Here is a 15,000-nt window from a genome sequence, read left to right on the forward strand (position 1 = left end):
TTTCCTTCCTCTCCTCCTCCTCTTCTCATGTCTTCATGTTCCCTTTCCTTCCTCTCCTCATGTCTTCATGTTCCCAGAGTCACTAACTCATGTTTAAAGGTGAAGAGTCGGGGTGCGTTCCATTTGAAGTCATAACATTTGACTCAGGAACTGCAGCAACATTACTTGACATGTCATTTAGCAGACGCTTTTATCCAAAGCGACTCACAATGGAATTGAGTCCAATCAGTCAGGGGTGGAGTCGACCTTGCGACCATGATCTCTCTGCACACAGGGGTACCGGTCTTAACCACTGAGCCACCACCCAAGCCAATAACATCAGCACACGACTGCAACCATGTCTGTTTAGGACAGTTTTCAAGAAGGGCCTTGAAAAGTATTTTTCAAATTCATAATCTTTCAAGGATTTTTTGGGAAGCCTCCAGATTAACTTCACTTCTTTCTTGCACAAAATTCAAGCACTTTCAAGGACCCATTGTCTATTTAGGGGCATTTCAAGAAGTTTCAGGAAGGGAGGGCCTTAAAAAAAATTCAAATTTGACAACTTTCAAGGATTTCAAGGACCCTTGAGAAAGCCTGAAGGACACACCAGGAATATCAACTGAACTTCTTTCTTGCATCAAATTCAAGCATTTTCAATGACCCATGTCTATTTTCAAGGGCCTTGAAAAACATTTTTCAAATTCACAAACTTTCAAGGATTTCCAGGGCCCATGTCTGTTTAGGGCCATTTTCAAAAACATTCAAAAAATATGTCAAATTCAACAACCTTCTAGGATTTCAAGGACCCTTGGGAAGCCTGAAGGACACACCAGTGTCAGGAGACACATGTGGCCAGCGCTTCAAGTTTGAGAACCTCTGTTCTAAAGTTCATTCAATTAAGAAAAAAAATATATATATGTGTGTATATATGTATATGTATGTATATATATATATGGCGGTATTGCAAGAGTTATGAGGAGTATGTATGTATACATATAAGGCGTATGTTAATAGGGTTATTATACATATATGTATGACATATATATATATGTAAGTGAGCATATATATGTATACATACATATACATATATAGAGCAAATATATATATGTGTATGGGGACATATATATATATGTATGTATGTTATTATATATGTGAGTGTATATATATATATATGTATACATACATATATATATATATATATGTATACATATATAGAGAAGATGTATATGCATGTATACATATATATATATGTATGTATATATATATGTATATTATTAAAGATATATATATGTATGTATACATATATATATGTATATATAAGAGGAGTATATGTATATTACATATAGTATGGTGCTATTATGCAGTGTATGCAAGTACATATGGTATGTATACATACATATATGTATATGTATGTATACATATATATGTATACATACATATATATATGTATACATACATATATGTATATGTATGTATACATATATATGTATACATACATATATATATGTATGTATACATATATATATGTATACATACATATATATATGTATACATACATATAGTGGTGGATGCTTGAAAGGGTAAAGTCATTAACGACAAAGCGCTCGACGACCAGACTTTTTCTGTCGTCAAGAACCTGGATTTTCACAATTTAACAGCACATTTGGAGTTACGTTACACACCCAAACCAACGCTTCTTATCAGCTCTGTCCCTCCCTGTCCCCTTTAACAAGAACAACAACAATAATAATAATAATAATAATAATAATAATAATAATAACAATACATTTCATTTAAGGGCACCTTTCAAAGCACTCAAGGTCACTTTACAGTACATGATTAACAAACTGAAATGAGTCAAATACACAATAAAATCACAAATATCAAAGCTCAAATTTTAAGAAACAGAGGGAGGGGGTTGATACTGTGGCACAGCGAGCAAACACAACAGACAACGTCGACAGGTTGACATGTCAATTCATTTTATATTTAAAATTTAACTCACAATACAGTTACTGCTATTGTTATTTGCAGCAAATACTTACATATACATATAAACATACATGAAACAAATAAACCTTTGAAGCAAAACTGTTATAGACCAGAGCTACTGAAACATCACTTTCATCACCGCATCGTCACAAACTGCAGATTATATTAAATAATCACAACAACAATCAACACATTCATGACATTTACTCCTCATGATCTCAGTCTGTGTGTGTATGTGTGTGTGAGTGCGAGGATGCTGTCCTACCTCGGCTGTTGGTTGCCAGGTCTGCGACCTTCTGAAAAGCGTCCAGGAAAGCGGCCACAACCACCACCGTCATCCTGAGGAACACAGCACAGAACTGTGAATGTGTGTGTGTGTGTGTGTGTGTGTGTGTGTGTGTGTGTGGTGTGTGTGTGTGTGCGTCGCGTCGCAGCGTGCGTGTGTGCGTGTGTTACCTCAGCTGTGACTGCAGTTTGCTGGCCTTGCTGATGAAGTCGTCCCACACAGGGTAACTTCCCTGATCATGAGGAAAAGAAAAACAAAGAATTGAAATGAAATATAATAATAAACCTGTGATTTTAGCTGCTGGTCCTCTGCTGCCTCGTGTGGTCACTTTGTGTCACTGCAGTGAATCTGAACAAAGGATTTTTAATGCTCAATTTTACAAAATAAGACATTAGAACTTAGTGATGGAGGCAGCAGTGTGTGTGTGTGTGTGTGTGTGTTTGTGAATAAAAGCGTCTACAAGAACAGTTTGTCCACAAGGAGACGGATCAATACCATTGATCCACACAGACTCCGCCCACTCCAGCGTCAAAACAAACAAACAAACACAGAGCGCCGTTATCGTTGTATATAACACGATGAAGCTCAGTATATAACACACATAACTAAGAATAATGTATGCTTTGTCAATATGGGCGGGGACTTTTCAGAGATGGTGGGAGGAGCTCAGAACATGACTGCAGACTTTTAGATATTTTACAACCACCACCAAATCTTATAATAATGAAGTGATTAATAAACTGACGTGTGTCTGTGACACACATTTACTCGCTCATCTTCTCTCTCACGCTCATTGCAGCTGGGTGTGTTCAACCTCGTTCTGTTTGTGAGGGTGATGCCCAGCGTCATCGCCTGGCTACCGTTGCCATGGTAACGCTGCTGCTGCTGCTACTACTGCTGCTGCTGCTGCTGCTGCTGCAGAGGCTTCAGACAGAGACGGATTTGTGAGGACGGAGGGGAGGGTCAAACACACACACACCTTGATTTACAGTCTGTATATACATGTACATGCAGTATATACTGTATATATATATATATATATACTGTATACTGTAATTATACTATATATAGATATATACAGTATATATACTGTATATGCAGGGCCACTGCATCAATCAGTCACTGAGGACATAAATTGTCACCGTGGCAACAACCTGGAGGTGGAGCAGCATCGTGTCCTTCAGGAATCCACCACTCTATGAACGAGTGAACACAGAGACTGTGTTTCATGTGACACAATCACAGAAGAACCCCCTGACTCTCCCACACACACACTCACTCTCCCACACACACACTCACTCACACATACATATACACACACTCACTCACACATACATATACACACACACACACTCACTCACACATACATACACACACACACTCACTCTCACATACATACACACACACACACACACACACACCACCTCACATACATACACACACACACACACACTCACCTCCCCACACACACACACTCACCTCACATACAGCACACAACACCACACATACACATACACACACACACACTCACTCTCACATATATTATACACACACACACACACACACACACACACACACACACGCTCACTCACTCTACCACACACACAGAAGTTGAAATCCAGGTTCTAGGGTTAGGGTTAGAAAAAGTCTGGTCGTCGGGCGCTTTGTACATACATGGTGGATCCTTTCAAGCATCCACCATATATATATATATATATATATATATATATATATATATATATATATATATATATATATATATATATATATATATATATATATATATATATATATACATACATATACATATATACACACATATATATATTTTTTTTCTTAATTGAATGAACTTTAGAACAGAGGTTCTCAAACTTGAAGCGCTGGCCACATGTGTCTCCTGACACTGGTGTGTCCTTCAGGCTTCCCAAGGGTCCTTGAAATCCTAGAAGGTTGTTGAATTTGACATATTTTTTGAATGTTTTTGAAAATGGCCCTAAACAGACATGGGCCCTGGAAATCCTTGAAAGTTTGTGAATTTGAAAAATGTTTTTCAAGGCCCTTGAAAATAGACATGGGTCATTGAAAATGCTTGAATTTGATGCAAGAAAGAAGTTCAGTTGATATTCCTGGTGTGTCCTTCAGGCTTTCTCAAGGGTCCTTGAAATCCTTGAAAGTTGTCAAATTTGAATTTTTTTTAAGGCCCTCCCTTCCTGAAACTTCTTGAAATGCCCCTAAATAGACAATGGGTCCTTGAAAGTGCTTGAATTTTGTGCAAGAAAGAAGTGAAGTTAATCTGGAGGCTTCCCAAAAAATCCTTGAAAGATTATGAATTTGAAAAATACTTTTCAAGGCCCTTCTTGAAAACTGTCCTAAACAGACATGGTTGCAGTCGTGTGCTGATGTTATTGGCTTGGGTGGTGGCTCAGTGGTTAAGACCGGTACCCCTGTGTGCAGAGAGATCATGGTCGCAAGGTCGACTCCACCCCTGACTGATTGGACTCAATTCCATTGTGAGTCGCTTTGGATAAAAGCGTCTGCTAAATGACATGTCAAGTAATGTTGCTGCAGTTCCTGAGTCAAATGTTATGACTTCAAATGGAACGCACCCCGACTCTTCACCTTTAAACATGAGTTAGTGACTCTGGGAACATGAAGACATGAGGAGAGGAAGGAAAGGGAACATGAAGACATGAGAAGAGGAGGAGGAGAGGAAGGAAACATGAGAAGAGGAGGAGGAGAGGAAGCAAAGGGAACATGAAGACATGAGAAGAGGAGGAGGAGAGGAAGGAAAGGGAACATGAAGACATGAGAAGAGGAGGAGGAGAGGAAGGAAAGGGTGTGTGTGTGTGTGTGTCTCACAGTGACATAAAGACGTGAACGTGTTCTTAAAGATCGTAGGTCGTAGATTTAAACTGATGCAGATTTCATTCAGTCAATATGATCCAACCCTTTGTGTGAAACCTGTAAAGACAGGACGTGTCCTTGTGTTGTCTCGTGTCTTTTCACACTGACTTCAGTAAAACTGTCAAACACGAGACAATGAATGACAGCAGAGCAGCTGGGAATATGACGTCATCCTCTTCCTCTGTAGTTTATTCTCCATCTCCACGGAAACATGAGGCCAGTGTTTTTTGGAGGTAGTCATGAGTCTGTCGTATATTGGACCGATATTCAATAAAATGAAAGCCGATATCGTGAAGATGATATCGTACGTCCCGATTTCTTTGGTACAAATTGTAATCGTCCTGCTATTACGACCAGAGTTACGTCTTCAGCTAAGTTCTTAGCACGTGTTTGGTCCCCCTCTACGATTTTAATACCGATAAATATCAATTCTACGTACGAGCTAGTACACATCACGCTCTACATCAGGACTGTTCACTACTACAAACTCAGCTGGGCCACATTTTCAAACCTGAATTCAAAGTTTTTTGTTTTTTTATAGACTTTTTTTTATTGGAAGCAATTACAAAACAACAGAGCAGAGCAATGTAACAAAAAACTTCCATTCTATAAAGAGCAGGGGTAGGGGCTGAAGCATACAAATTGTCAACTCTAGAAACCTCATTAGCAATTGCCTTCCTTAGTGATGAAACATACAAAATAATTTGCCCACACATAAATGCCCTAAAAGCTTCCCATAGAGTGTGTCTAGGGATCTCCGCATAATCATTGGTATCAAAGCACAAGGAGATCTGTGCGTGAAGAAATTCTCTAAAAGCAGTCTGGGCTAACAAAGAGGAATTAAGTCTCCATTGTCTGGAGGGAGGGACACGACCAGGAAAGCCAATATCAAGAGATACAGGGGCATGATCCGAAATAACAATATTATGGTATTCGCATGAACGAACCTCCGGTAAAAAATAATTATCCAATAGGAAAAAAATCTATCTGAGAATATGAATGGTGGACATGCGAAAAAAAGGAAAAAACTTTGTCTGAATGGGATTTAGCCCTCCATGGGTCAAATAAACCTAAAATGATTTTGTACTTTGGCTGACTTGGACAGCACCTGAGTATTAGAAGAAGACCTGTCCAGGGAGGGGTCTTGAACCAAATCAAAATTGTCGCCAATAATCCAATAGTGGTTTAGGAAGAAAAGAAAAAAAGCTTGTAATGAAATTATTGTCATCCCACATAGGTGCATAAACACAGGCCATAACCACAGGCATGCCACATAATTTACCAGACCATTAGGGTCCTCAATATAGTTTGATCATTCGAATGGAACACTCTTGCGTATTAGGATAGCTGAACCTCTTGCCCTCACTGGAAATGTAGCGTGAAACATCTCCCCTATCCAAGGCCGTTTGATATAATTAACCTCCGAAGAGCAGAGGTGAGATACTTGTAAAAAGAAAATATCACCCCCAAGTTGCTTTAAATGAGCCATTACTTTATTACACTTAATGGGTTGGTTGGCGCCTCTCAGATTCCAAGAAATAAAGCGAAGACTCTTAACCTGAGTCATCATATCAAAAAAGAGTCACGAGGAGCAATAGCTCTCCCAAACCTGACGAGATGCTTGAGCCAAGGGGGAAGGAAAAAAAAAATCAAACGTAAAAAATGAGAAAAACAACACACACAAAACAAAACCCCCCTCCCCATATACCAACCGAACATATCCACGTCAATCCCAACAGGATAAAACTTTCTACTTCCTCAATCGCTTCTCGCTCAAGAGGTCAATTGGTTTAGCAATGCAATAACATACACCACTCCAAACAACATCTGACTATGAAAAAGGGAACATAAATAAACAAATAAACAGAAAAGCAATTACAACTTTCAAAGCTCGCCAAGGTAAGCAGAACAACAGTAAGTATGCATAAGTATTTAGCACAAATGAAGGAACAGCACACCCTATAATAGTTTATGCAGTGGGACATCTGGCACAAAAAAGCCAAAATAAATAAGAATCAAAAGTCAATAAGGTTCAAGGAAAAACACAAAGTCTAACAAAGCAATTACTAAAATAAAATGGAAGCGCACCAGAGGCACAGTAGCCAAATCAGGGTCCCTTTGAAGCCAAAGTAACACGTTCAACGACACTAGAAGGACAGTGTTAACATAACATCAGGCATCACCAACGTTAAATTAGGGGTAAAAGAAGACGCTGCCCAACGCAACAGGGCATAATACAAGAAGTATATGCCCATCACCGCAAAAGCATGACTAGAGTAAACACAGAACATGCACTCACCCGTTTCCAAGGATACCATGACGCCCATTCAAGGTAATCGCAACATCACAAGTCCACAGTGTATCGTACAGTAGAAGGCAGCTGAAAACGCTAATATCGCTCTATAATTTGTCCATTATTCGCTCACTGTAGAATGTGTGTGCGTCCTCCGGAGTCTCAAAAGTGAACGTATTATCTTCATACGAAACTTGCAGGCGAGCAGGAAAGAGAAGCCTAAACTTCACTCCCTTCTGGAACGTGGCATGTTTCTTTGCAGTGACAGCGCTGACATCAGGGTACACTCGCAGCGTTGCTCCGCCGCACTTAAGCTTGTGTTGTCTGGCCCAACGAAGCACCTTCTACCGCACTTGAAAACGATGAAAGCAAATCACAAAAGCTCTGGGTTTACCTCCCGGTCCAGGTTTCTGGGCTAGGGAGCGATGTGCCCTCTCCAGATTCGGGGGGTAGAGAAAACACCGGGATCAAGGTTTTCCATCAGCAGGGCAGATATGAACTCAATCGGGTCCGGACCCTTTTCACTGCCCTCGGGAATGTTTATTATATGGGGTTGACTCTACGGGATCTGTTTTCAAGATCGTCGAGGCGGTCCTGGAGAGACTTATTTTGGGCCTGCAGAAACGTCACTGTTTTTTCGGTGCTTGTTAAGCGCTCATAGTTATCCCCCGCCAGAGATTCTGCAGCAGCGAGGCGGCCGTTGAAGTGAGTCACAGTCTCGCGAAGTGCGTCCACCGAGGTCTGTAGCGGTTTAACAGACTCCTGGATTAATGCAGACAAGTCGCTCCGGAGCGAGGCTCGTTGCTTCTCCAGTTCAGAAACCAGCTGGCTCATTGACAAAGTGTCCGAGAGTTCTTCAACAAGTCCAGCTGCGTTGGGAGCCATTTTAGCAAGTTTGCTAGCCACAGTAGCCGCACCACCGTGTAACTGGGCAACTCGGTGTGCTGCTCATTTTAGATTTAGAACCACTCATTTCACGGCCTGGTGAAAGCTATAACTGCTATATCAAATTTTCAAGTCGGGTGTGGCCTTTACAGGTGTATATTAAAAGTTCAACCGAGAGACCTCGCCTACCTCATCACCACCGGAAGCCCTGAATAGTTTAATAAAGACGCGTGCGTGAACAGACTGTGAGGTAGTCGCAGTCATGTTTTTGTCCACAACTGTCACAGTAAAATAACGTGAAAAAAGGTGACATTTGTCACACGTGCTCAGTGCGACTGTCGGAACTGTCATGTGATCGTCTCATTACCGTAACTCTTTGACCGTCTGTGATAAAATGAACAAACTATGGACTGGCGATCTGTGCAGGGTGTGACTCCGCCTCTCGCCCTCATGTGGAGGATACTGCAGTAGAAGATGGATGGATACAGGAAAGCAGAAAATTGAGCTTTAACTGCGCTCATATACTCGTCAGTACGGTAGAACCTGGACCACGTTGTGACGTCAGCTTCTCAGGACAGTGATTCTTAAACGCTTGAATCACTGACAGACATCAACAAAGTGAAAGTTATCTTGGAAAAAAGGAGCAGAAAAACTCACTCATTGAACATTGTTTTGATAATTCTACTTAAATAAGATCGAAATTAATCCTCATGAGAGGGAAAATCTGAAAAAATGAGCTCGAATTATCAGCCTAAAAAAACTCACATCGGTCGATGTTTATATCTAATAAAGGTAATGAAGCGTTTACTGCTGCTACTGCACCTATGAATGAATGAATGAATGAATGAATGAATGAATGAATGAATGAATGAATTAGCGTTACCTTCATGTCTGCTATGACAGTCTGGAAGAGCCCCCCCAGAGCGCTGCACTCTCTCTCCATCACCGTCTCCATTTTCGGCTCAAATGACGGAAATGTCCGACAGCTGCGTCACTGTCACTTCGTCTCCTCCATGAACGAAGCGACGGCGAAAAACAAATGAATTAACGAAACGTGTTGATTTAAAAACATAAGAAGAAGAAATAGAAGAAGAAGAAAGAGGCTCAGAGCGAAGCTGCTGCCGCTGCTGCTGCTGCTGCTGCGGACTTTCCCCCGCTGAAGGAGCGCAGAGGGCGGACACGGGCAGCGGCACAGCCCGCTGACGAGCTCAGTGTCCGGCGGGAGAGCAGCGGCGACATGACCGAGGGAGGAGAGGCATGTTCGGCCACACGGAGAGAACAGACGCCGGGAACAACAACAGGAGAACCGGAGAGAAAGAAAGGAGGAGGAGGAGGAGGAGGAGGAGAGGAGAGACACACACACACACACACACACGGGAGCGCGCCTAGAGGAGCGACGTGGACGCGGATCCACCTGGCCACGCCCACCACTGAGAAACCTTTTTTGTTGTTTTTTCTTGTTTTTCTTATTGTTTTATAATAAAAAGAAGTGTTCAAGAGGAAAAGAGTCACTCCGGAACTTAATGTTATAAGAAAAACGAATCTATTTAATCATTTTTATAATTTCGTGTCATGTTCTGGATGAAAATCTATTTTAATGTTTTTGTCACTCAGATATTTAAACTGCAGCGCCACCCAGTGGCTGTTTGGAGAAACGAGGCTGAAGATGAATTTAAACTTCATTTTTCTATCATTTCAGTGTTTTTTTTCCACACACATTTGTTAGAATACCAGGAAACGTCCATGTTTTTCACATTTATTTATTATTTAATTTCCTGACGTATCTTTGTTTGTTTAGTTTGTTTTAAATCTGCAGATTATAATCTGAGGACTGGATGACTTTATCTGACTCTAATGGGAGTGGAAGGACACCTAGTGGCAAAACCTCATCACTAAACATCCACACAGAGTGCACTTTGTTCGTCATTCTGTAATTTACTGTATTTGTTTAAGATCGTGTGTGTAAATAAAGTTGAGTTGTGCAAGGAATCCACAATAAAAAATGTCTATTAGAGAAGTTTTTGGTTCTTTCTTAAACATTTGGACCAAAACTGATGAAATAATCAACAAAGGGAAAAAAAATGATAGAATTAAAATAAAACATTTTTTAGTGTGTTCTTTAAAAAAAAAAACGTTTTTTTTTCTATGTCATAAACACGTAGTTCATCTCCTTTAATATTTGATTCAATATTTGATATGATATTTTTAGATTTATGTGTATTACATCTATCAAGGTTGTTAGCTTGCTAGTTATCTTGCAGGCTCACTACCTATTGCTATTTATCATGCACTTTATTTCCTTCTGGCTAACGTGGTTATTTCTAGTTTCAAATTTTATTGGGTATTATTTTTTATTTTATGGCTAGCTAGCTATTTATCAATCTTTCTGGCTAACTAGCTATTGCTAGTTATTGATCTTTCTTTCAGGCTGGCTGATATAAGGGTGGAGTGGCTCGATAGAAAACTTGCTAGTTTTCTATCTTGTCTATTTTATCGTCCATCATTTTATTATGTTTTTACATAATCTGAGGATTTAGAAAAGTTGAATATAAAAGAAAACAATAACAACACAGAGCTTTTAAATACAGCTTCCCTGAGACTCTGATGTGAACCACGTGGGGGGAAAACTGCCCAGTGTGATGGTCTGGACCGAGGCCAGCAGAGGCCTAGCAACTTCACAGACCAGAACTGTCACTTTAACCACAGAGGATCAGTGTGTAATGACAGGGCGCAACCACACACACACACACAGCTCTGTTATTATCGTCCTCCAGACAAGAAAAGACTTAAACTAATAACTGCTATCAGAGGGAACGAGCAGGGCTGAAGGTTCACAGCATTTGAGAGTTTTTGAGTATTATTGTGATATTTCACATCAGTGATGGACACATTACACAACGAGAAACATGTTCACGTCTTTATCTCACCGTTAAACGTTGTAAACCACTCAACCCCCCCAAACCAAAGCCCACAGAAAATCAGTGATTTCAGCTGACGGAGACACAGGAGCTTCTGGCCCTCTGCTGCCTCATGTGGTGAGTTCGTGTCACTGAGGTTAATCATATGAAGGATTTCAGTCACTGAAATAATACATTTGATTTTAATGATGGAGGCAGCAGTGGAACAACAACTCCTGAGCTAAAATCACTGATTTTCTCTATGGGCTTTGGTGTGGGAGAGTGAGCCATGCGTCTCATGACAGACATGGACATTTTGTACCCAGCATCACTAACATGAGGCACTAGTAAAACCCCAAACAGCCCATCTGGTTTCTAAACTGAACTTGAGTCCATGGCAGATTCAGACAGCGTTTCTACCCTGTAATTTGTGACCACCCACTTGGATAAAAGCCATCTCCTCACTGCATTTGGTCAGTTTATCGCTAATTTCAGCATCGTTTCTGCAGCTGGGTGCATGGAAAACATGAAACGTTCCTAGAAGATCAGGTTGACTCAGGTTTTACTTACAGACGAATCAAAGCAGGTAAAAAGACACTCAGACACAACATGCACATTTTGACACCACTAAAATAAAGTGCTTCGATATTTTAAAAATTACATCCACAGACTGAGACTGCAGTTCCAAGTGTTTATTGAATTTCAAAAAAATAAATTCAAACTGTGACTTTCTAAGAACAGGAGCAGGTCACCTGAGGAGAGAAGATGGAAGTTAAGACCTTTAATACAATTGTGTAAAGAGGAAAAGGCTCATTTTACGTGCATAGCATTTACAAGCTCAAATACCGTTTAGCTCCGACGCCAAGCTCCACTTCCTGCGACCATGGGAATGGGTCTAAAACTTCTTGGCATGGCATCCACTGGGTCAAAACCACGAGAAACTGCATCCCACATGCCAGCTTTGCTTTGACTTGCACTGTTGCTGGGCTGCTGGGGCCTGGGCTGCTGGGGCCTGGGCTGCTGGGGCCTGGGCTGCTGGGGCCTGGGCTGCTGGTAGCTCGGCTGCTGGGGCCTGGGCTGCTGGTAGCTCGGCTCTGGGCTGCTGCTGGGGCCTGGGCTGCTGGGGCTGCTGGGGCCTGGGCTGCTGCTGGGCCGGCTGCTGGGGCCTGGGCTGCTGGTAGCTCGGCTGCTGGGGCTTCGGCTGCAGGGGCCTGGTTGCTGGACTGCTGGGGCTGGCTGCTGGTGGTGCTCGGCTGCTGGGGCTTGGCTGCAGGGGCCTGGGTTGCTGGTAGCTTCGGCTGCTGGGGCTTGCAGGGGGCTGCTGGCACTGCAGGGGCCTGGGTTGCTGGCTTCGGCTGCTGGGGCCTGCTGCTGGTTTGCTGGGGCTGCCAGGGGCCTGGGTTGCTGGTAGCTGCTGGGCTTGCTGCAGGGCCTGGGTTGCTGGTAGCTTCGGCTGCTGGGGGGCTGCAGGGGCCTGGGTTGCTGGTAGCTCGGCTGCTGGGGCTTCGGCTGCAGGGGCTCGGCTGCTGGGGCCTTGCTGGTAGCTGGAGGGGGCTGGGCTGCTGGAACTTGCTGCTGGGGCCTAGGCTGCTGGTGGGCTGGGGCCTAGGCTGCTGCTGCAGGGGCCTAGGTTGCTGGTTCGGCTGCTGGGGCCGCTGCAGGGGCCTGGGTTGCTGGTAGCTCGGCTGCTGGGGCCTAGGTTGCTGGTAGCTCGGCTGCTGGGGTTTTGTCTGGTAGATCGGCTTAGCTTGTTGAGCAGAACCCACATTAATACCACGACTTGAAACAATACCCGACTGAATTACATTTCCTTTATGTGGAAAGTAAGGCTGAAGGCCCCCAGAGCCATCACTTCTGTAGCTCAGTGCTGAAGACACAAAACATGGAACGGTTAGGCTGGTTTAAAAAAAAAAAAAAGAGAATTATATTGTATTATTGGTTGAATGACTATTTACCTTTTGCTTGTGGGCCAAAGCACAGGAGTGAGAGCAGAATCACCCTGAGAACAACATGACAAATGCATTAACGGAAGAAAATGGAAAAAACACAATAGTCAAAAGAACTGAATCAAATAGTTACCCCACACAAAATCCAGAAGACATTCTGAAAGCTGAAACCAAACAACCTGCACAAACTTTGCACTGTTTGAGACCAAACAATAAAGGTTTCAGCTCAGTGACTGCAGTGAACACAGCAGAGCTTTTAAAGTGAGGCCACTTCCACAGACCGGTTACCTCTACGATGAGTAGATGACTGGAGTCAGGTGTGAAGAGTCAGCAGAGGCCACTGTGGGACAACCTGAGCAGGTGTTTGCGTTTCACTTAATTAGCACCTGTTTCAAGGGCTCAGTGCTTTAGAGGTTAGAGATACAGAAGAGGTTATGTTTGATTCTGTGCTCAATGAACTTAAAATAAAAATATGGAATAGCAATGGTTTGACAATCTCTGTAACATAACTGCCAACATTACTTTTTGACTTCCTTAAAACATGGCTGCTACTGGACGCAGCAGGAAACTCATGCAAGAAAATCTACGAGAGTTTAAGTCTACGATATCTACGTAACACGTTCACGTCTTTATCTCACTGTGAGACAGACCTTTCCAACAAGTTTGTAAACCACCCACTCTCCCCCACCCACACCCACACACACTCTCCCACACCAAACCCCAGAGAAAATCAGTGATTTTAACATCACACACACACAGGAGTTGTTGATCCACTGCTGCCTCCATCACTAAGTTCAAATGTATTATTTTGTCACTTCAGCATTAAAAATATGTTCAGATTGACCTCAGTGACACAAAGTGACCACACGAGGCAGCAGAGGACCAGCAGCTAAAATCACTGTCATTTTCTCTATGAGGTTTGGTGTGAGAGAGTGAATAAAACCGGTTTACCGGATAAACTCTACGATATCTCAAGAACATGTTCCTGTCTTGATCTCATTCTTAAGATTAAGCTAGCATACGGCTGGAAATGAGTTTCTGACTAATGTAAACAAAGACAAATAAAGTTAGCGCTATATGACGCATGGCTTTCGTTCAGCTTATTCTGAGCATATGTGAAAAAGCTTCAGTTGTAAGAAAGACACAGGTGACATGGATTACATGAGTTTTTAATCACTTCACAATAACATCATGCAAACAGATGAAAATCACTCATCACACGGTGACAGTAAGATGTTACGTTTATATAGATTTGTATGTGATACACTTTTCTCACCTTAGATTCAATATTGAATACAGAAAATGGTAAGTGTACACCATTTAAGTGTATACACACAGGTAAGTGTATACATAAAGGAGTAATCAGACTATGAATCACATTATCCAGGTATGTTAGTCCGACTAAGAATAGCTCGATATTAGTCAGACTAAGGTGTTTACATGAGTTTATCAGAGCCTTCCGACTTCTAACGGAGAAATCACGATTGAAATGCACCAATAAAATAAATCACTGTGTTTCAGAGACAAGTGTCGGACTTTAAAGGTAAAGAAAGATTAAATAAGCAGAAGGAACAGCGAGAAGAAGGAGGAGGAGGAGGAGTCACGGAAGGTTAACTGAGTTTAAGGCCCAGACAGAGCGCCAGCTCATTCTTCTGGATCTTTCCGTCACCGTTGATGTCACAGTGGCCCAACAGGGCTTTTCTGAACTTGTCCAGGTCTGTTCCACTGATGCTAGGCTGGAGGAGAAAGTTTAAAGGTCAGAGGTCAGGCCAACGTGGACGTGAGGACTGCAGGAGGTTTTCGACACATAGTGAG

At 42.2% G+C, this 15,000-nt stretch overlaps 3 protein-coding genes across 3 annotated transcripts in view; all 3 read right to left on the bottom strand.

The window, feature by feature from the left end:
* Positions 1–1,788: 1,788 nt before the first annotated feature.
* Positions 1,789–9,421, bottom strand: LOC122762410 (protein MTSS 1-like). Its single transcript, XM_044017591.1, has 3 exons — positions 9,226–9,421; positions 2,431–2,492; positions 1,789–2,313 (listed from the first exon to the last, which is right to left on the bottom strand). The coding sequence occupies exons 1-3, from the start codon at positions 9,295–9,297 to the stop codon at positions 2,193–2,195; spliced, it is 255 nt and encodes an 84-aa protein (XP_043873526.1). The 5' UTR covers positions 9,298–9,421; the 3' UTR covers positions 1,789–2,192.
* A 2,743-nt stretch (positions 9,422–12,164) lies between these two features.
* On the bottom strand, positions 12,165–13,809 carry LOC122762412 (gamma-gliadin-like). The gene is made up of 5 exons (XM_044017594.1): positions 13,319–13,809; positions 13,195–13,238; positions 12,905–13,106; positions 12,731–12,758; positions 12,165–12,533 (listed from the first exon to the last, which is right to left on the bottom strand). The coding sequence occupies exons 1-5, from the start codon at positions 13,339–13,341 to the stop codon at positions 12,165–12,167; spliced, it is 666 nt and encodes a 221-aa protein (XP_043873529.1). The 5' UTR covers positions 13,342–13,809.
* A 529-nt stretch (positions 13,810–14,338) lies between these two features.
* Positions 14,339–15,000, bottom strand: part of LOC122762411 (secretagogin-like) — a 5,989-nt gene continuing 5,327 nt past the window's right edge. The window contains exon 11 of the mRNA XM_044017592.1: positions 14,339–14,921. Within this exon, the coding sequence (XP_043873527.1) occupies positions 14,796–14,921 (126 nt within the window). The 3' untranslated portion in view covers positions 14,339–14,795. The remainder of the gene's footprint in view (positions 14,922–15,000) is intronic.

Source organism: Solea senegalensis, unplaced genomic scaffold (assembly GCF_019176455.1).
Source record: "Solea senegalensis isolate Sse05_10M unplaced genomic scaffold, IFAPA_SoseM_1 scf7180000015632, whole genome shotgun sequence".
Taxonomy (NCBI): domain Eukaryota; kingdom Metazoa; phylum Chordata; class Actinopteri; order Pleuronectiformes; family Soleidae; genus Solea; species Solea senegalensis.

Bases quoted from the DNA above. Each gene is read 5' to 3' on its own strand.
- LOC122762412 (XM_044017594.1), bottom strand. From the start codon at position 13,341: ATGTCTTCTGGATTTTGTGTGGG. The intron at 13,239-13,318 runs GTAACTATTTGA...TGTTGTTCTCAG, and splicing joins TCTTCTGGATTTTGTGTGGG to GGTGATTCTGCTCTCACTCC. The intron at 13,107-13,194 runs GTAAATAGTCAT...TTGTGTCTTCAG, and splicing joins CTTTGGCCCACAAGCAAAAG to CACTGAGCTACAGAAGTGAT.
- LOC122762410 (XM_044017591.1), bottom strand. From the start codon at position 9,297: ATGGAGACGGTGATGGAGAGAGAGTGCAGCGCTCTGGGGGGGCTCTTC. The intron at 2,493-9,225 runs GTAACGCTAATT...CCTCATGATCAG, and splicing joins CTGTCATAGCAGACATGAAG to GGAAGTTACCCTGTGTGGGA. The intron at 2,314-2,430 runs GTAACACACGCA...TGTGTTCCTCAG, and splicing joins AAACTGCAGTCACAGCTGAG to GATGACGGTGGTGGTTGTGG.